Source organism: Mesocricetus auratus, unplaced genomic scaffold (genome assembly GCF_017639785.1).
Source record: "Mesocricetus auratus isolate SY011 unplaced genomic scaffold, BCM_Maur_2.0 Super-Scaffold_100014, whole genome shotgun sequence".
NCBI classification, from domain to species: domain Eukaryota; kingdom Metazoa; phylum Chordata; class Mammalia; order Rodentia; family Cricetidae; genus Mesocricetus; species Mesocricetus auratus.
The window spans coordinates 10,140,830-10,161,740 of record NW_024429197.1 but is presented as its reverse complement, the minus strand read 5'-3'; the positions used below and the strand labels follow the sequence as shown (position 1 = coordinate 10,161,740).

At 52.9% G+C, this 20,911-nt stretch overlaps 2 protein-coding genes across 5 annotated transcripts; both read left to right on the top strand.

Annotated features, from left to right (window-relative positions):
* The first annotated feature begins 1,923 nt into the window (after nt 1-1,923).
* On the top strand, nt 1,924-7,283 carry Fcn3 (ficolin 3). The gene is given in 9 exon segments (XM_040757418.1): nt 1,924-1,995; nt 2,624-2,666; nt 3,434-3,456; nt 3,675-3,705; nt 3,831-4,046; nt 5,955-6,020; nt 6,935-7,052; nt 7,054-7,176; nt 7,268-7,283. Coding segments are annotated over 9 exon segments (708 nt in total).
* Nucleotides 7,284-8,892: 1,609 nt separating this feature from the next.
* Map3k6 (mitogen-activated protein kinase kinase kinase 6) lies at nt 8,893-20,857 on the top strand. 4 transcript variants are annotated; one of them, XM_021232695.2, is made up of 29 exons: nt 8,896-9,583; nt 10,880-11,019; nt 11,109-11,132; nt 11,361-11,551; nt 11,669-11,837; nt 13,158-13,264; nt 13,662-13,832; nt 13,923-14,035; nt 14,427-14,586; nt 14,752-14,914; nt 14,991-15,092; nt 15,198-15,247; nt 15,327-15,422; nt 15,546-15,633; nt 15,722-15,855; nt 16,150-16,277; nt 16,520-16,656; nt 16,968-17,073; nt 17,551-17,708; nt 17,809-18,001; nt 18,089-18,227; nt 18,552-18,708; nt 18,823-18,999; nt 19,247-19,352; nt 19,547-19,709; nt 19,787-19,899; nt 19,974-20,047; nt 20,304-20,380; nt 20,458-20,598. In XM_021232695.2, the coding sequence occupies exons 1-29, from the start codon at nt 9,241-9,243 to the stop codon at nt 20,483-20,485; spliced, it is 3,807 nt and encodes a 1,268-aa protein (XP_021088354.2). In that variant the 5' UTR covers nt 8,896-9,240; the 3' UTR covers nt 20,486-20,598. The 4 variants fall into 4 exon arrangements, 3 of the variants coding, with proteins under 3 accessions (XP_021088354.2, XP_005079608.2, XP_040612350.1); XM_005079551.4 differs by having other exon boundaries at nt 8,900-9,583; nt 20,585-20,857; XR_005881208.1 differs by lacking the exon at nt 19,974-20,047 and having other exon boundaries at nt 8,893-9,583; nt 20,585-20,857.
* Nucleotides 20,858-20,911: the final 54 nt, after the last annotated feature.

Sequence of the window (20,911 nt, the reverse complement as noted above, 5' to 3'; positions counted from 1 at the left end):
CTTTGAGGTTGCAAAATCCCAAGCCATTCTCAGTTAGCTCCTGCTCTCTGTCTCCTGCAGGAGATCAGATATGAACTCTCGGCCACTGCTGCCCACACACCTGTGTGTCTGCTGCCATGCTCCCTGCTATGGTGATCATGGACTCTGCAACCATGAACCCCCAAATTAAATGTTTTTATAAGCTTCCCTGGTCACAGTATTTATCACAATCACTCCTTCCCTTGGGCCCTCCCTGGACATAACTGCAGTTTCCAGTGTATTTCAGACAGTTCTCTGTGAATTTACAACCTATGCACACATGTTTAGCTTTTTTGTAGCACAAAGTAGGTCCATGCTGTTCTGTAGTCACCACTTCCTTACAGATTGGATGCATCCTTGGCTTGTCCAGATGGTCATAATTTATTTGCCTGGATCCCATCAATGACTGCTGGGGTCATTTCCATACTGACTCGTCAGGAGTCATGTACAGGCCCGTGTGCAAAACTTGGCACTGCTGTAGGAAGGCTTGGATAAGACAGGTCCCTAGAGGTGGGATATTAGAATTTCAGGGCATCCCTCTCAGGGATCCATCCATCCCATAGGCAAAGAGGCTCAGCTTTTCCTGACACCTCAGCCATCCCAACTCCACCCATGCTGGGCCTGACTTAGGACAGGTCCTCAGAGGGTTTGCTGAGTGAGTGACCTCATTCCCTCCCTTCTCCCCCATAACTTCATGCTCTGTCTCTGCTCCATCCTCACCTCTGACAGCTGGCCCAGGCCTATTGCCCCTAGGCACCTGATCACACAGATTTGCCTATGCTAACACTGTTCCAAGGCTCCAAGGGATTCAAAATGCAGCAAGCAGTCCCTTCCCTTAGGGTGCTTCTCTCTCTGGGTGGGGTGGGGTTTGTTGCCCAGGGACTGGCTGGAAGATCTGTGGCTTTGGTCTGCAACGGTGGTACCACAAAATCACGGCTCATTTCTGAGCTCTGTGGCTTTGTTTTGTTTTGTTTTTGAGACAGGGTTTCTCTATGTAGCCGTGGCTGGCCTTGGCCTGGAACTCAACTTGGTAAACCAGGCTGGCCTCAAATTCACAGAGGTCTGCCAGCCTCTGCCTCACCAGTGCTGGCATTAAAGGCTTACACCAGCATGCCTGATCGGAGCCTCTCTTTTTTTCTCTCTTGTTTATGTATATGTACCCATGAGTGCATTTGCAAATGCTGGGATCAAACCCCAGGACTCATGAATGCCAAGCACGTGCTCTGTAATAAACCTCATCCCTGCCCATTTGTCCAGGGTTTACTAAGCACCCACTTTGTAACAGGATCCATGATAAGGAGGAGCATGAGAGTCTGGGGAGATGAATAAGTCAGCAAAGTGCTTGCTGTTCTGCGTGACCGTAAAGGCTGAAGTTTAGATCCTCTGCTCCCACGTAAAAGGTAAGTGTGCCCTGACCCCGGTATAGTGCACACACTTTTAATCCCAGCACTCAGGAGGCAGAGGCAGGTGGATCTCTGAGTTCAAGGCCAGCCTGGTCTACAGAGAGAGTTCCAGGACAGCTGGGGCTGCATACTTAGAGACCATGTCTCAAATAAATTAATAGATAATGTTAGTAAAATATTTCTAAAAGATTCATTTATTTTTATGTCTATGAGTGTCCTATCTGCATGTGAAACTTTATGCCAGAACGAGAGGCTACCATATCTCATTATAGATGATTGTGAGGCACTATGTGGTTGCTGGGATTGGACTCAGGACCTCTTAACCTCAGAGCCATCCCTCCAGTCCCTGTGAATGAATTTTTAGGCAAGGTAGAAAGTGACCGAGGAGGACATCCAACACTGACCTCTAGCCTCCACATTCACGAGTGAACACTGTCCCACCCCCAGGTGACTAAGAGTGACGCAGGTATAACAGGTAACCCATGCATGGTGACAGGTGACAATGGTCACTATTAATATTGTTGACAAGGACCAGGTGGTGGAGACAGCAAAAGGACTGGACCTTCACGGAGAGGCAAAGCTGTTCAGGTAGAGAATAAAGGAGACAATTCTAGCTGGGAAGTGTGAGTGAGTTGAGCAACTGGGGGGAAATCCACAGGAACCAGTGAGGAGATCTGGAGAGATGGCTGCTGTGCCCTGAATGTGAGCATAGACAGGGAGAGGCAACGCCAATCCTCTGGGGTCTGAGGGAGGAAATCCTGCTGGCTCTGGTCTGGGTGGAGTGTCCTGGGGGACAATAGAAAGAAGTCTCTCTTCAAGTTCCCACCCTCATACCCTGGGCCTTATAAGCTGGACCTCCCACTGATGCCTCAACAAAACGGACCTACTAGGGGCCCTACTGCTCTTGCTCTCCTGTTTGAAGGGCTGCCTGCCTGAGGGCCCAGGGTCACCCCAACTGCCCAGGTAGCTGCTTAGGTACCCTTCACATCAGCCCACTCTTCATTCTCTCCTCATTCCAAGAAGGGCAAGAGTTTGATAACCTGGACTTTTCATGCAAATATATGTAAATAGTATATAAATATTCAAGGCCTTATCCTCTCTGGAAGCAGATACCTTAACATCTAGAGTCTGGGGGTAGAAGGAATTGCAGAGTCTGGAGGAGACATGTTCACCCTGTGCCCACTGGCCCTGTCTCCACGTAGAACCCAGGAAGTCCTGGGGAGAAGGGAGCTCCAGGTACCTAATGTAAGGGATGCTAAGGACCTGGCAGGGAAGGTCCTGTGCCTGGGTGTGGTGGTTTGAGTAAGAATGGCCACCATAGGCTCATATATTTAAATGTTTAGTCATCGGGAAATGGCACTACTTGAGAAGGATTAGAGGTGTGGCCTTGTTGGAAGAAGTGTGCCACGAGGGGCAGACTTTAAAGGTTTCAAAAGTCCATGCCAGCCAGGCTCAGTCTTTCTGTGTCTGTCAGTCAGTCAGTCAGTCTGTCTGTCAGTCAGTCTGTCTGTCTGTCTGTCTGTCTCTGCCTGCAGATAAGGAAAAAACTCAACTACTTCTTCAGCACCATGCCTGCCTGCAGGCCACCATCCTCCCCACTATGGTGAAAATGGACTAAACGTCTGAAATTGTAAGTCAGGTCCTAGTTAAATGCTTTCTCTGTAAGAGTTGGCACGGTCATGATGTGTCCTCGCAACAGAACATGACTAAGACACTGAGGTGCAGCAGTTGCTGTCTGTATTGAGCAGTCACAACAGAGCAGCAGGAGCCTCCTCTGTGCCAGGCTCCAAATAGGTATGTGCCCAGTATCCTGGGATGTGCCAGGCAGGTCACACTGTCTATGTTTTACTGCAGAGGACAGTAAAGCTCAGAGAGGACTAACTTCTTGTCCCCAATTAGAGAACCAGAAAAGGGCAACAATTTGATTGGGGCACCAAATTCTGTTTCTTTTTTTATTATTTTATTTTTTGTCCTGAGCATGGGGCGTAGGACATCTGCTTCTGGGATTTCAGGGCCACCTGGACCACCAGGCAGGGTGGGGATCATGAGGCTACCCTCTGACCTCACTTTGTTCACAGACTAGGGCTGGGCCCTCTCTGCTACTTAGGGCCGCAAGTGCCCTGGAGGGGTGAGTGTTGGAAGGAATGGTGAGGATTTGGAGTAGGGCTGGCTCTGCCCCACTGCGGGCTCACAGAGCCTCAATTAGGGTGCTCAGACCCCAGAGTCGACACCTGATTCTTTTTCTCTGGGCAGGACATCAGCAAGCCTGCTACAGTGGCAGGAGGTGAGGAAACCTTCATAGGAGCAAAGAACCTGGAACGAGGCCAAGCTGGGGTGTTGGGAAGGCTCCAGGCATGGCGGAGTCTCTCCTCAAAGCCCTTTGTAGTACCTCTCTTCAGTAGCTCCCAGGATCTGAGAGGGCTGCTGGGTCCCTTACTTGTTCCAGAATCTGGGTGGAGGATCTGGGAAATAGCTTGGGGCCTTTCTCAATCTATGTCCCTTTTTCCAGTTCCAAGAGCTGCCAGGAACTGCTGAGTTCTGGTCTCATCTTGAGTGGATGGTACCATTTGTGTCTACCAGAGGGCAAAGCTCTCCCAGTCTTCTGAGACCTGGACACTTCGGAGAGTAGCTGGTTGGGAAGAAAAAAAGAACACAGCAAAATAAATAAATAGATAAACAAACAAATAAATAAATGAAAAAAAGGACACAGGCAAAGCCCAGTGGTCACTTCTCTCCCTGTCTCCCTAGGGGGAGCCAAAGTCCATTGAAGCAGGCATGTCTTACATGGACAGGTGCTTGTCTAGCTCTTGCAGGGCCTGAAGAAGTCTGAGAAGGCTTCATGGAGGAAGTGTCATTTAGAAGGACTCTAAAGGTTCTGTGGAAGTTCTCAGGGCACATGAGGTGTGGGAGCACGTTACAGGTAGAAACAAGACAGGGAAGGGGGAGGATGGAAGGGTTAAGGAGTTATGGGAGTAAACTGAGGGTGTTGGGGAGGTGTTGTTCAGCAACAGACAAACAGGAACCCAGGACCTTTGCAAAGGCCAGTTCACAGAGGACATTGCATTACTGATGTGGAGGGCAAGAGGGCATTCATGGAAGAATTTTAGGAGAAAAGAGGTCAGGTCAGACTTAGTTTTAGAAAAATAAGTCAGGGCCCAGTGGCACATACATTTAATCCCAGCTCTCAGGAGGCAGAGGCAGGTGGATCTCTATGAGTTCTAGGATAGCCAGGGCTACATAGAGAAACCCTGTCTCAAAGAAAGAAAGGCTGAAGAGGGAAGGAAGGAAGGAAGGAAGGAAGGAGGAAGGGAGAAAGGAAGCAAGGAAAAATCAGCTGTAGGTATGGTAGTGCATGCCTGTAATCCTAACACAGGGTATCTGGAGTTAGAGGCCCATGGTGGGTACAGTGAGACCCTGTCTCAATAACAGGCGGCATGGGGCTGGAGAGAAGGCCCCACGGTTAAAAGAGAGCGCTGACCATACAGAGGACCCATACTGGGCGGTTCATCTGCCTGTAACTCCAGCTCCAGGGGACCTGACATGCTCTTCTGGATTCCTTGGGCACCTGCATTCATGTGTATACATACACTACACACTCTCTCTCCCCTAAACACATAACACTTGCACTCACATGTATACATATGCTACACATGAACACTCTCTCCCCTAAACACTTAACAACAGAACTCATGTGTACACAGATAACACACACACACACACACACTTACTTTCTCTCGCCATACACAGAATTTTTTAATCTAAAAACAAAACAAAAGGCCAGACTGTACCATAGAAGACACAATGGACAAGGCAGAAGACTGTGGGAAGTAGCATCAATGGAACTGGACTCACATTGTTCGAAAGATATTTTAGAGGAAAACTCTAGGGCTGGAGAACTGAGTGACTTGCGGGAAAAAGAAACAGCAACAGGAAAAGGCCAGGAATCCAACTTAGGCGTCTGTGGTAATGTCTATGCTTTAAACACCTCAGTTCTTTTTTTCTTTTTCTTTTTCTTTTTTTCCGAGACAGGGTTTCTCCACAGAGAAACATGCAACTAGTTCTTGTAGACCAGGCTGGTCTCGAACTCACAGAGATCCGCCTGACTCTGCCTCCTGAATGCTGGGACTAAAGGTGTGTGCCCCCACTGCCTGGCAAACACCTCAGTTCTTATCACAGCAAATTAAACAGGTTATTAGGCCTGTCTTCCTGCAAGACTAGCCATCTCACAGGGATAAGGACAACATTTTTATCATTTCAATCTCCCCAGGGACTTACAACATTTTGTCATGTGTTGAGTGTCAACAAAGGTTAACGAAGAAACTGAGTTTATCACTATTCACAGGCCAAGCTCACTTGGAGGAGACACATTTGAGCCATAAGTCCCCAGTCCAAAGAGCAAAGAAGTTTCCTTCCTGCCCCCACATCCACCCAGCCTCAGCTGCCACCTCCCCTGGTTTCCCCTGTCCCAGGCCAATTTGGAGTCCTAGCAGGTGCACAGGCATTCTAGAAGTGCGACAGGATTGGTCCTGTCAGGTCTAGGGAGACAGAAGTCTGAGTTCTGGCTGGAGAATGAGAATTTACACTAGCTGACTCTGGAGAGTGAGTTTCCAGCAAGAGGGCAGGGAAGCCCCAATCCCTATGGCCTCAGTCTCCTCTTCCTCCCAGGTACCCAGGAAGAAGAGCTGGAAGACTTCGGTGGCTAAGGCAGTGGGTGCTGGCAAGTTCTTAGAGGGCGCTGCAGGCGAGTGGCCTACAGGGGGCTGTGGAGTGGGAACAGGGAGGCAGGCTGTTTCTCAATATTATCCCTGTATACATGAATAAAGGCTAGGTGACCTCTTCCCATCTGTGCGCCTCGGTTTTTCTCATCTGGGAAATGGCAGTCTTGAAACAAGATGGTGCTGGAGGCAAAGAATTAGGAATTCCTCTAGGGAGAAAAAAACATCAGAGTGCTTCCTATGGGATTCCGGGCAAGTCCTTTCCCAGCCACAACCTCAGTTTCCCCTTGTATGAAATGAGTGGGGACACGGGTGGGGGTAGGGCTGCTATCTGAGGTTTGTGTGCATCAACACTCTGTGCTCCAGGAACCAGAGAGACGTCTTTCAGAGAACCAGTGGGTGCTGGGAGATGTCCAAAAGGGGGAAGTGGTTATGGGAGGTGCCTCTGGGGAGCCCCCTTTCCTGTCAAGGCCCAAGAGGTTCCTCCCAGCTCTCCCTGGTGCATGGCTGCCCAGGCTGTTAACAGGGAGTAAGAGTAGACAGAGAGGCTGGAGAGAAACTGGGAACTCTGGAGAGGATAAGACTTGGAGCAAACTAATGGGTTTGCTCTTCCCCCTAGTAGCTGAATGACCATAGGCAAACAGACAAGCAAAACTGGGTCACTGGTGCTGTTGCGGGTGTCTCATGGGGACTGAGAATATCCACCTCATCACTGGTTGGAGGCTGCCTTGGGGTAATAATCTCTAAGGGTACAGGCATACTGTAGGGTGCCAGGGTGCCTCCCACTCTTCCCTGCAGGGGACTCTCTGAGCTTCCACAATGGGAAGCCTTCTGCCACCTATGAAGCAGACCATGATTCAAGTTAGGGCAACTGGGCGGTGACTGTCCCTGGAGCCTGGTGGTATAGATCCTGCTATTGGACACTAAGCTGCATCTATGGATACTGCCTGTAAACACAGCATCAATGACTGGGCCTCAGGCAAAGGCATGGGCCAGCCCTCCTGCAGGGTTTACATGATGCTTGCTAGAGTTCTCCAATTGTCAGTGCCCTTATCACTCCTTACAGCTTCCGTCCCTTAACCACCTCATTGCCAACCGTCTCTCACACTGTAACCCTTTCCTGGCTTTCAGGCCTTTTTCTTACTAGGGAAAAACCCACAGAAGGCAGAGCAGGGGCATTAGCTTCAGTGCTATGCAAGGAAGAAGTTTTGTTGTTTTGTTTTGTTTTGCTTTTTCAAGACAGGGTTTCTCTGTGTAGCCCTGACTGTCCTGGAGTTCACTCTGTAGACCAGGCTGGCCTTGATCTCACAGATATCTGCCCGCCTCTGCCTCGCAAGTTCTGAGATTAAAGGCGAGTGCCACCACTGACTGGCTGGAAGAACTTCTAATAAGGAGGATGGAAGGGCAGCCTCCTCGGGATGTCTGTCCCCAGAAGGATGCAAGATAAGGACAGAGGGGCACCTAGCAGTGAGACTGCGGATTCAGGCATCAGCTGGCAGTCCTCCTGGCCCTCAAGCCCTACACGGGAATTGCACATTTTCCTCACCCTTTCACTGGTTCCTGTTTGGTTGGTTGGTTTTTTGATCCAGGGTTTCTCTGTTTAGTGCTGGTTATCCTGGAACTCACTCTGTAGACCAGGCTGACCTCAAATTCCCCCTGCCTCTGCCTCCCTGAGTGCTGGGATTGAAGGCTTTCTGATTTCTATTTGTTTCTTGTGAAGTGTGTTTTCTGCCCTAATGTCTGTAATGGGCCAAGTTCTCTCTCTAAATTGCTTCTTGCCCATCCCATTGGTTCAAACCAAGGAAGACATGTTTTTCTTTCATGAGGCAACAGAGCTGTGAAACAGAGGCTTCTTATCATTTGCTGAACAGTCAATTTGTCCAAAGCCACAGCGTATTATTTTTTTAATGTTTTTAGATTTATTTATTTTATGCGTATGAGTGTTTTGCCTGCAAGTATGTATTGCATCATGTGTGTGCAGTGTCTGTTCAGGTCAGGAGAGTACATGGGATCCCCTCGAATACAGTTACAGATAAGGTTGTAAGCCACCATGTGGGTGCTGGGAACCAAACTAGGGTTCTCTGAAAGAGCAACAAACGCTTTGAACAGCTCTCTCCAGCCACAAACACCACCATAAAACATGATGGCAGCAATGTGGTTCTAAGAATCTTAGTCCTAAACTTGAATGCAACCTCAGATTCCCAAAGTCCCCAATTCCCAAGTTCAGGTTTATACCAGCACATTCCTTGGTCACTAATTCATAGTAGGAAGTTAAAGGCTCTTGGTGAATTTGAAGCTGGGATGCTCCTGGGACCCCCAAAGATGGAGCTTCAAAGAGTAGCTAGGGTGTTTACAGCGGAAGTGGCCAAGTTTTGGGTAGATATGGCTCTACCAAGTAAGGCTCTGGGGAAAGCAACCTGTTAAACCCTTGGGAAAGCAGCCTGTCAAAGTTCAGGACGTCAACCCCCTACCTACCAGCATAAACATTACATGGGACACCTACTAGCCACAGTGTTTGCTCCCCTCCGTGTCCCCAGATCCATTAATTCACCAGATCCCTGTAGGGTGGGGGCCTCTTGTTCCCTCTCCCTGGCCGAGTCACACATCTTATAAGCGCCTGCAGAGAGCATTCGACAGTGTTTGGCCCGAATAGGGGCACAGGCTGTTCCGGAAGTGGACAGTGTCAGAGGTTCTAGCGGGAGAGGAGGGAGGGAGAGTCGCTGGGGAGCCGCATTGCCCCAGGGCCGAGGGTGGAGCTTTCCCAGTCGGGAAAGGGCTGGGCCCAGCCTACATATGAGGACTGCACAGTGACTGCCAGAACTCCCTTGAGAAGTCTGGGTGTCGCACACTGCCGGGTGAATTCCCAGGATCTTTCTGTGACCTGTGAGCTGAGGATTATCGGGCACCCCAGATTCCCAGAACCCAGTCCTGTACTGCAGATCTGAAAGGACCGCGAAAGTTTGAGCAAAGATTTCTCTCTGGACTTCAGATTTCCGGAACAGGACGTCCAGCCCATCTCCGGATCCCGGCTGGATCCACATCCCCAGCGTCGTGCCCTGACCCGGGTCCCCCGCGCCCGGCGTCCGGCGCCCGAGCGCCCCCGCATGGCGGGGCCGTGTCCCGGGGCCGGGGTTCTAGAACGCGCGGGCAGCTGCTGGCAGGACCCTTTGGCAGAGGCACTGAGCCGGGGCCGCTCGTCCCCCGCGGTCGCGGGTCGGGGCTGCGCGCGGAGCCGGCCGCTCAGTGTGGTCTACGTGCTGACCCGGGAGTCCGGGCCCGGGGTTGAGCCCGGAGCGGAAACCGAGGCAGAGCCGCTGCCGCTGCGATGCCTACGCGAGGCCTGCGCTCAGCTCCAGGGCACGCGGCCACCCCCGCAGCTGCGCAGCCTGCCCTTCGCGACGCTGGCTCTAGGTGACACCGCGGCGCTCGACTCCTTCTACAACGCCGGTGAGCCCCTGGGGGCGGGGCTTGAGCTCGGGCGGGGCAAGGGGCGGAGCTCAGCGACCCCTGATGGGGTGGGCGTGGGTATGAGATCTACGGCGTCTACCGTAAGCTAAAGCAGGGCTTGAGACGGGCCTGTGACAACAGGGGAAACTAATGGGTTATGGATGAGGCGGGGCTCTGGAGTCCAGGCCAGGCTCCTGGGCGGGAGTTTAAGTATTCTAAGGTGAGCGTGGTGCCTAGCAAGTGGGGCGGGGCAGGCGAGCTGTAGGGGCGGGGCTGAGAGAGGGGTAGTGAGGTTCTCTGTGTAGGCGTTTTCAGGATGATCTCACGTGGTACTCTTAAGTGAATCTTGAGAGGGTGCTCGAAGGGACCATCTCTAATCGGACTAAAGAGGCGGGAAAGGAAGCTCTGAGACAACCTGTCGGGACCGGATTCTAGGAGAGAGTGATTGTCTTTGGAGACTTGGGGTCAAAGGAGAATGGGCGGGGCATTGGTGGTTCTGGGGGAAGGACAGGGCGGCTAGAGGTGAGGTCAAAAGAAGACTATTCCTCTCTTTCCCACCTACCCGATGCTTCAGCCCATCCCTATTTGTTCATCCCAGATTCAGGGAACCGTGTTTCCTGGACATCTGTGAAATTGCAGGTTTAAAATGACCCGAGCAGACCACAGATAGAGTCATGGACTCATCCGTGTTGACTCATACAGTCCCTCCCTTGCAAACATTGTCACTTAAAGATGGCTGGATTCAGTAAGCTACACAAACACACATAAAACACAGTATTGTCTTCACATGCCCTGGCTTCAAGGCTGGAGAGATGGCTCTGCAGTTAAGAGCACGAGCTCTTCCAGAGGGCATGGGATCCCTAGCCCAAAGGTGGGGTGGCTCACAACCACCTGCAACTTCATCTCCAGAAGATCCATTGCCCTCTGCTATCATACACTCACACTGACTCGCACATATACGTGTAAATGAAACAAACCAGAGACAGACAGACAGACTAGTTGAGGAGCCAGAGTATGAGACTTCTGCTTGCAAAGTTTCTGTCTCCTGCATAACCTGGAGCTGCCTAGTTGGAGCACCCTCATATGTCTCCTGAGGCTTCCAGGCTCTCAGTGGGATGAGAGTCCTTGGGCATCTTCGGTAACACCAGCAATACGAGTATTGTGAAACCATTGGGAGCTCCCTAGAGCAGAACCAAACCTGGCAGGGGTGGCAGGCACGGCAGTTGAGGCGGCAGACATCTCCAGGCGCCTTCCCATGGGACTGTGCATCACACTGGGCCTCCTCTGCGTCCACAGATGTGGTGGTGTTGGAGGTGAGCAACTCCCTGGCACAGCCCTCCTTGTTCTACCACCTGGGAGTGCGGGAGAGCTTCAGCATGACCAACAATGTGCTCCTCTGTTCCCAAGCAGAGCTCCCTGACCTGCAAGCCCTGCGTGTAAGTGGCCAGATGGGTGGTGGGGGCAGGAGTGGGGCTGGGGTGTGGCCTTCCTAGAATGCCAGCGTCTGATTGTCTGCCTCCTGCAGGAGGATGTTTTCCAGAAGAACTCGGTGAGCAGAATTTACCCTTCATGCTTTGTTGTGACCTCTGACCTCTACTAATCTTCCCGCCTCTTCATTTATCTCTGACATCAGTGTGACCCTGCGCTCCGTGTTACCTCCTCTTGTAAAGTGTGGCCCTTTTCTGCTGCCTTCACTGGTACTAACTTCTGGCCATTCTCTAACCCTCTGCTGCTGACTGTGTGTGATCTCCACTGATTGCTGCCTTCTTCCCACCAGGATTGCGCTGGCAGCTACACACTGATCCCTTATGTGGTGACAGCCACTGGCCGGGTCTTATGTGGCGATGCAGGCCTCCTGAGGGGCATAGCTGATGGGCTAGTACAGGCTGGGGCGGGCACTGAGGCCCTGCTCACTCCCCTGGTAGGCCGGCTTGCCCGCCTGTTGGAGGCCACGCCCACAGACTCTTGGTAATGGGGCGCACAAGGAGGGGGCACCAGGAAGAGGCTGCTGAGGGTAAAGTGGGCTAGGACTGAGGGACAGGCTTATCATTCTCTCTCTCTTCCTTCCCTGGCCTTGGGCATCAGTGGCTATTTCCGGGAGACCATTCGGCAGGATATCCGGCAGGCTCGAGAGCGGTTCAGTGGGCAGCAGCTGAGGCAGGAGCTGGCTCGCCTGCAGAGGAGACTGGACAGTGTAGAGCTGCTGACCCCTGATATCATCATGAATCTGTTGCTGTCATACCGTGATGTGCAGGTGTGTGACAACCTGAAAGGCCATGGCTTAGGATATAACTCCAGCACTCAAATGGTAGAGCCAGGAAGAGCAGTAGTTTGAAGTCATCCTATTTACAAGAAAATTTGAGGCCACCCTGGGCTAGAAGGGATGCTGTGTCAAAATCTGAATAGCAGGCATTTATTGCCACACAAGTCCAAGTTCAGCTTCTGGCTGAGCCTTGATGATGACTTTAAGTAAACTGCCAAAGCTCTCTGAGCCTCCATTTCCTTATTTGTTTTAGCATTTTTTTTTTAAACATAGTCTCACTGTGTAACCCTGGCTGGCATGGAACTTGATATGTAGATCAGGCTGGCCTACATATCCACCTGCTTCTGCCTCCTGAGTACTAGAATAAAGGCATGTACCACCATACCTGGCTTTATTATTTTGTTAAAGATGTATTTTATTATTTACTATTATTATTTTTTTGAGACAGGTTTTTTTTCTCTGTGTAGCTTTGGGACCTGTCCTGGAACTCTGTTTGTAGACCAGGCTGACCTTGAACTCACAGTGATCTGCCTGTCTGTGCCTCCTGAGAGCTCAATTTAAAAGCATGTGCCACCACCACTGCTGGGCTGTATTTTATTTATTTATTTATTTATTTATTTATTTATTTATTTATTTTTGTTTTTTCGAGACAGGGTTTCTTTGTATTGTTTTGGAGGCTATCGGTCCAGCCCAGCCTGGAACTCACAGAGATCCGCCTGCCTCTGCCTCCCGAGTGCTGGGATTAAAGGCGTGCGCCACCACCGCCCGGCCCCTGTATTTTATTTTTTAATTGTGTGTATGTGTGTGTGAACTGAACTCTGGTCCTCTGGAAGAGCAGCAAGCACTCTTACCTGCTGCTGAACCATCTCTTCGGCCCACATTTCCTTATTTTTGAGGGATGATGATGTCAATGCCTTACGGGGCATCTGTGAGGTTAGAAATGCCCAGCATGGAGTGTGCACTGGGTTCTCCATAGGAGGGATGGTCTGTGATGTGAATTTGCATGACCTGAGAGAGGTCTGCAGAGTCTTCAGGGTATGGGGAGGAGAGCATCAGGAATGGGACAGGCTCAGATGAAAGATTGAACTCTGCCAGGAGCAGTTAGTTAAACATGCCTTTAGTCTCAGCACTCAGGGCAGAGGCAGATAGATCTCTATGAGTTCAAGGCCAGCCTGGTTTACAGAGTGAATTCCAGGACAGCCAGGGCTACACAGAGAAACCATGTCTTGAAAAAACAAAAACAAACAACCACAAAAAAGATTTTCCTCCTTGTTGAGGGCTCATCATGGCGATGCCTGTTCCCTCCCACAGGACTACTCGGCCATCATTGAGCTGGTGGAGACACTGCAGGCCTTGCCCACCTATGACGTGACTGAGCAGCACAACGTCTGCTTCCATTACACATTTGCCCTCAACAGGTGAGAGGTGGGCAGGGCTGGAGGCAGAGTCGTGGGGTCTCTGAGGCCTGTTCTCTCCAGCCAGCACATTGCTATTTGGAACCACTGCTCCTCTGGGATTTGTCAAGAGGCTCCTGTTGGTCTGCGTGAATGCTGTGTGGTGGAGACAGAAGAGGTGGCATCCCCTTGATAGGGTCATAGCTGTTCAAACTCCTACTCCTCACAGTGATTTGCAACTAGAAATCACTTCCACCTTGGGTCACTAATGCTATAGATCAATGCTGGCCAGGATCAGTACCATTTGAGACTTATGAATACTAAGTCCCTAGAAGGGTCCCTTCTGTTTATGGCCTAGGGGTCCCTGAACTGGGGGGGTCAGAGCCATCAGATATCTTCAACCCATTTTCCTCTGCCTCAGGAGGAACAGGCCTGGGGACCGGGAGAAAGCCCTGGCTGTGCTGCTGCCACTGGTGCAGCATGCAGGCCCCGTGGCACCTGATCTGTACTGCATGTGTGGTCGCATCTACAAGGACATGTTCTTCAGCTCTGGCTTCCAAAATTCTGGGCACCTGGAGCAGGCCTACTACTGGTAAACACACAGGGAGTGGGTAGACGGCTTAGCTAGGGGGGTGAGGGATGAGGCCGTGCGCATCCAGCCAGCCCTGCATCCCCTGCCCAGGTACCGCAAGGCTTTCGATGTGGAGCCCAGCCTGCACTCCGGCATCAATGCAGCAGTGCTCCTCATTGCTGCTGGGCAGCACTTTGAAGACTCTGAGGAGCTCCAGCTGATCGGTAAACCCTGCTGCTAGCCCACTGCATCCAGGACAGGGTCCAGAGTGGCTTACAGAGAAGGCAAGGAGAGAGCCCTGGGCAGCAAGAAGCCCTGACTCATTGACTATGGCTCATGTGCTCAGAACCACACTGGAGGCTTCAGGAGCCTTTGAATCCCACATTCTTCCCAACCCCACACTTGTGTTTGTCATACTGAATCCCACATCTACTTGTGCCCAAGCCCTCACCTGTGCTAGGACCTTCCTACCCAAGATCTTGCCACGCCTACCTTTTGGTCCATATCTACGGTCACGTCCATACTCTGGGGCTTGTAGGCTACAGTGTGACCCACACCTGGGCCTCATCCACTCCTGCACCTACACTCACTGGAGCCCGTGCCTCCCTTCCTCAGGCATGAAGCTGGGCTGCCTGCTAGCCCGAAAGGGCTGCGTGGAGAAGATGCAGTATTACTGGGATGTAGGATTCTACCTGGGAGCCCAGATCCTTGCCAATGACCCCATCCAGGTGGTACTGGCTGCGGAGCAGCTGTACAAGCTCAATGCCCCCATATGGTAGGTGGCCTTCTTCATTCCTATATCCATTGGCACCCCGCAGTCACAACCCCAATACGTTGATACTACTGCCCACCGTACCCAATGCCCATGTTCTGACTATGTGCAGCGGGGCGGCACCAGCTGGCGCTGGGCTGAGTTGAGGCCGCGACTGTGTGCTTTCAGGTACTTGGTGTCGGTGATGGAAACCTTCCTGCTGTATCAGCACTTCAGACCCACGCCAGAGCCCTCGGGAGGACCCCTGCTGCGAGCTCACTTCTGGCTCCACTTCTTGCTGCAATCCTGCCAGCCTTTCAAGACAGCTCCCCCTCAGGCGGACCAGTGCCTGGTGAGGACAGTGGAAGCCAGGGGCCCAGGGAAGAGCCTTGGGAGTCCTGACAAGTCCCTTCCCCTGTTTCCTAAAGGTCCTGGTGCTGGAGATAAACAAAGTCCTGCTGCCTGCCAAGCTTGCCATTCAGGGCACAGACCCAGTGAGCGCAGTGACCCTAAGTTTGCTGGAGTCTCAGGTGAACTCCCTTTGAGCTCCCTCCCTCACAGCTAGCATTCCTTTCTCCTACCCTCTCTAGTCCCAGCACCTCCACAACCCTTCCCGCCCCCCTTTCTTCTCACAGGAGGATTCTTCCAGCTGGACCCTCCCAGTCCCCTCCATCTGTGGGATCAGGTGAGAGGCAGAACCTTCCCACAGGCCCCCCACACACACACACTGCCAAGCCTGGCATTCACTGGCCTCTCCCCTCTAGCGCCTCCAAGCTGGACCAGCGCTGCTGCTTCCTCTATGCACTTCCTCCGGCCCAGGATGTCCAGTTGTGTTTCCCCAGTGTAGAACGATGCCAGTGGTGAGCTCAGCCTTTTGGAGTTAGGGCTGGGACGCCCAGGGGACTGAGGGAAGGGAGGCGGTCACGCTGGGGCTCTTGGGGGATGGTTCCAGATGGCCCCGTCCACTTGTTTGCCTTCTTCAGGTTCTGTGGCCTAATTCAGGTCTTGGTGATGAATCCAGATTCCTCGGCACCCACGGAGGAGGCAGAGGGCGCAAGGAAGGTGCTGGAGGTGAGTGAGGCTGTGGACCTGGGGGCTGGAGAACAGCAAAGAGTGAAGGACCCAGCTGAGCCGGATACTTACTCTCTGCGCCCCTCAGTTTGATTATGAATACCTGGAAACCGGTGAGCGGCTTGTGCTAGGCAAAGGCACGTATGGAGTGGTGTACGCTGGCCGTGATAGGCACACAAAGGTGCGAATCGCCATCAAGGAGATTCCAGAGCGGGATAGCAGGTGGGGTGCATCGGTTCACTCAGGTCCCAGGGCTCAGGAGGGTGGGCGTGAGCAGGTCAGGTGTGTGTGGGAGGGGCCGGACATGAGAACCGAGCAACTGTAGGCATGGAAAGATGACTGGCTAGGGTTTGGACTGGAGACGGTGGCCCTTACAGTAGGGAAGATGAAAGAGGCCCGTGGGCGGGGTGATGGAAGTGTAGAAAGTGTTTCTGGGAGCATGGTCTCCTGGCACAGGATTGCGGGAGATTATCTCTGCTCACATCTTGCTTATTGCTCTCTCCTCTACATGCTCAGGTTTTCCCAGCCCCTGCATGAAGAGATTGCTCTTCACAAACGACTACGCCACAAGAATATAGTGCGCTATCTGGGCTCTGCCAGCCAGGGTGGCTACCTCAAGATCTTCATGGAGGAAGTGCCTGGAGGTACCGGCCGGCCCTGCGTGGGAGGGAAGTGAAACCTGAGGTGTGGGGCATAGGAATGGAGCCAGACAGGGGTGTCAACCCTAAGGGGAAATGAAGTCTAGCGTGGGTGTGTGTCGGCTAGAATTAGAGACTGGGTTTGGTGATGGGAGCCTGGGTCATGGGAATGGGCGTGCCTGGACCTCCTGCAGAAGCGTGGGAGCGGGGTAAGTGGGATCAGTTTAACTTGGATTGTCTCTACCCAGGCAGCCTATCCTCCTTGCTTAGGTCAGTGTGGGGACCACTAAAGGACAACGAGAGTACTATTAGTTTCTACACACGTCAGATCCTGCAGGGACTCAGCTATCTCCATGACAACCGCATTGTGCACCGTGACATCAAGGTTAGGCCTGTGGCTGGCCCACTTGGCCTGCTGGGAAAACACTGTGCCAGACTGAAGCTGGCCACGTGGAGTGAGACTGCACACTTTTGCAAAGGGTGGGGCGCTATCAGAGAGGTCCCTTAAAGGATGAAAAGTCATTTGTATGAAGTCAGAGCAAGACACCAACTCTGAGAAGGGCATATGCATGGGATTGCAGGGGGGGGGACACAATAGAGGAAGGTTCAGAATGTAATTCCCAGGAACTCTGGGTCTTAGGATGGTGGGGAGTTTAGTTCATCTCAGAGGCCAACCCCAGTGTCCACTTCAATCAGGGGGACAATGTATTGATCAACACCTTCAGTGGGTTGCTTAAGATTTCTGACTTTGGCACCTCCAAGCGGCTGGCAGGCATCACACCGTGCACAGAGACTTTCACAGGTAATGGGGGAAGGTGTGTGTGGGAGGTGTGGAACCCGTGGAGACTTCTGGGGAATGGAGTTTCTTCTGGGCACAGAGTTACAGATCTAATGGTGAGTGGAGTCTGGGAACCGGTGACTACATCCAGGGAGAGGTGATAAAATCTAGACCCCAAGGTTGGAAACTGATGAAAACGCATTTGGCACCTAAAATGGATGGAAGGCAATGAGTGTATGGGGGGAGGGGTTGGTAGAGTTGGGGGAGGGAGGATGGTGCAATATCATTTGCAAGCCGGAACTGTCCTGTATCTGATGGGAGTCTTTGGACGCCATGCAGTCTAGCTTAAAGATGGAGGATGAAGTCGGGTGATGGAGCCTAGGTGGGTGGTGAAACTCAAGACAGGATCTGACGCCCACGACTTGAGATGACGGGTTCACCCTGGGGGTGGGTGGCCAGAGGATGGTGGAGACATTGAATGCCATTGTTGTCATGCTCTAGGGACTCTGCAGTATATGGCCCCAGAAATCATTGACCAGGGCCCACGGGGCTATGGGAAAGCAGCTGACATCTGGTCTCTGGGCTGCACTGTGATTGAGATGGCCACTGGTCGGCCACCCTTCCACGAACTAGGGAGCCCTCAGGCTGCTATGTTTCAGGCGAGTCCCTCTGGGGTGTGGCCTGTGGAGGGAAGGTGGAGCCAGACAGGGCCTTGAAGGCGTCTAATCTTGAGTTTACCCTACTGCCCCATCTCCACAGGTGGGCATGTACAAGGTGCATCCACCAGTGCCCAGTTCCCTGTCAGCTGAGGCCCAAGCCTTCCTCCTCCGAACTTTTGAACCAGATCCCCACCTCCGAGCCAGTGCCCAAGAGCTGCTGGGCGACCCCTTCCTGCAGCCAGGGAAGAGGAGCCGCAGCCCCAGCTCTCCTCGTCATACACCCCAGCCCCCAGGTGCCATGAGGGTGGAGGGCAGGACACCGTGGAGGGCAGAACAAGTTCTGAGGTGGTGGGAAGACTGATGGCCGCTTCCTCCCTCAGGCACCCCTTCCACTGGCTCCAGTCCTTCAACGGACTCAGGCACCCAGTCTCAGACATTCCCAAGACCCCAGGCACCCTCTCAGCACCCACCCAGTCCCCCAAAGCGCTGCCTTAGTTATGGGGACACCAGGCAGCTCCGGTGAGTGTCTGGGGTCCTGGAATGGGTTCCCTTCATCTGGTTTTGCCTCCCTATTATTCATTTCCTCCAGAAAAGGCCTCCCTGGGTCCCAAACACCCTGACCACTTACAAGGACAGCATCTATTGCCTCCTGCCCTCTCCCAGATGCATTTTGGGTTCACTCTGTCCACCCCCAGTCGGGCTTCTTAATCTATTCCCTTGAAGTAGGCATAAAAGTAAAAAAAAAAAAAAAAAAAAAAAAAAAGAGCCAGGATTCAAACCCCGCAGCAGAGGTGGCTGCATGGCGTTGCCCACCCTCCATCTGATGCTCCTCATTTTGCCCAGTGTGCCTGAGGAGCCTGCAGCCGAGGAACCCGCGTCTCCCGAGGAGAGTTCGGGGTTGAGTCTGCTGCATCAGGAGAGCAAGCGCCGGGCCATGCTGGCCGCGGTGCTGGAACAGGAGCTGCCCACACTGGCAGAGAATCTACTGGAGCAGGAACAGGTGGGCGGCCCGCCCCAGCGCCCCCTGGTGGTCAGGCTAGGGGATAAGGACTGATGGCCAGCTTCTAGGTTGACTGCGGATGGAAATACCCACGGACGCCCCCTCTCTTCCTAGGATTCTCGGCTCAGCAAGAATCATGTGGAACAGCTGCTTCGCTGCCTCGGGGCACAAATCCACACACCTAACCGCCGGCAGCTGGCCCAAGAGCTGCGAGCCCTGCAAGCTCAGCTGCGGGCCCAGGGCCTGGGGCCTGCACTTTTGAATGGGCCGCTCTTCGCATTTCCAGAAGCGGTGAGAAAGCTTCCTAGCAGTTAGGGCTATGCAATAACAGGACGTGAGTTCCCTGCCAAGACTTGATGTTCCAGGATTCTATGACTTCCGGGAAGAAGCACGTCTGTCCAGTCCTGGTTTCCCAATCCTGCCCTTGACCCCAAGTCCACCCACCTTTCTGCTGCAGACTTTCTAGGCCTTTGCAACTCAAGCCCCACCTCTGTTTGAGGTTCAAACTATCTCAGCCGCGCCCTCCCGCCCTCCCCAGGTGAAGCGGATCCTCCGCAGACGCCAGATCCGCCCACACTGGATGTTCGTGTTGGACTCGCTGCTCAGCCGCGCAGTCAGGGCGGCGCTGGCAGTGCTGGATGCGGGTAGGTGGGGGTGTGGCTATGGTGGGTGTGACCCTCGAGGCGTGGCGGGCATAAACTTGGCTGGTTGGAGGCGGGGTTCGTGAATCTGGAAGGACCCTGATTTGCATTATTTGGTCCCTTCCAACACCCGGGCCGTCTGGGGGTCCTAAACGGGCGTCACTCCCACCTTGAGCTCAACCCACTCGAATTGGCAGAGGTGGAGAAGAAAGCAGTCTCACCGAAGTCAGAGGAGTGGAGTAAAGCAGAGTCCCAGCAGAAACCGCCGGAGAGTCAGCCGCCACAGAGCCAGCTCCCGCCAGAGCAGGGGCCTCCTCCGCTGACTGTGCAGCTGGGCCTCCTGCGAGCCGAGACCGATAGGTGAAGCCTCTTGGAATCACCCGAACAAGCGGAACAGGCTTCAACACGCAGGTCATTCCATTCTCTGCCCTCCACAGGCTTCGAGGTGTCCTGGCTGAGAAGGAACGGGAGTGCCAGACCCTGATGCACCAGGCCCTACATCGCTTGCATGCAGAGGCCAGGACGTATGCCCGGGCTTCAGAGCCCCCAGGTGAGCAGACCTGACTGAGTGGGTTAGTGTAAGGCCACTTCTCACAGAGGACTCATCACCTTACTTTTTGACAGCCACTCTCTCAAAGGACCAGAGCCTGGTACAATGGCTACAGGAACTGAGTGTAGACCCAGCCACTATCCAAACGGTGAGCAAGTGTGTGCTGGCTGTCCCTGACCCTCATCAGGTGACGGTGGCCGCTCAGTTAGTCTTCCAGCTCTTCAAAGGTTTTTCCCTGCTGCAAAAACATTCCATATTGGAAGAGCTCATAGTATGCCCCTCTCATTATACAGACGGGGAAACTGAGGCCATAAAAGGGGAAATAACCTGCTTGAGAATTTTAGTTGGAAGAAGCAGGAACCCTAGTTTCTGGCTGTATCTTTTTGTAACTTTATCTTTCCCAGCTCCTGAGACATAGCTTCACCCTTCAGACCCTGATCACCTGTGCCACCCAGGATGACCTCGTCTACACCAAAATCAGGTACATCTTGGGCCTTGTAGGGACGAACCATGCACACCTGGTAGCAATATCTGACACGCACATGCACACGCATACAGCTGTGAGCCTGCCTTGACTGCTCCCTGAAAACCACAGGGGAACCAAGGTCTCCTGTGGATAGTGGTTCCTGAAGAGAGAGCACAGGCCTTCTTCTGGATGAGTTACATTGATCCCTGATGTCCCCAGGGGAGGGATGGTATGCCGAATTTGGAGAGCCATCTTGGCACAGCGAGCAGAAGCCACATCAGTTACCCCTGGCCCCCGGGAGGCCGAATGATGGATCAAAACACACAGACGTGGATGGATGACCAGAGAAGACACAGACAGCTTCTGACACTCTTGTCCCAGCACCCAGGAGCAACTGCAGGCCCTGGGCCCAACCCAAGTGGGTGGGACTAAAGAGGGAGACACCCAGAGACACTGCATACAATCAAAGACTATTAAACAGAACATTCACTACCCCGTTTGTCTTGGCAACTTCAGAAGTGTGAATGTGGGGTAGGGCATGTCCAA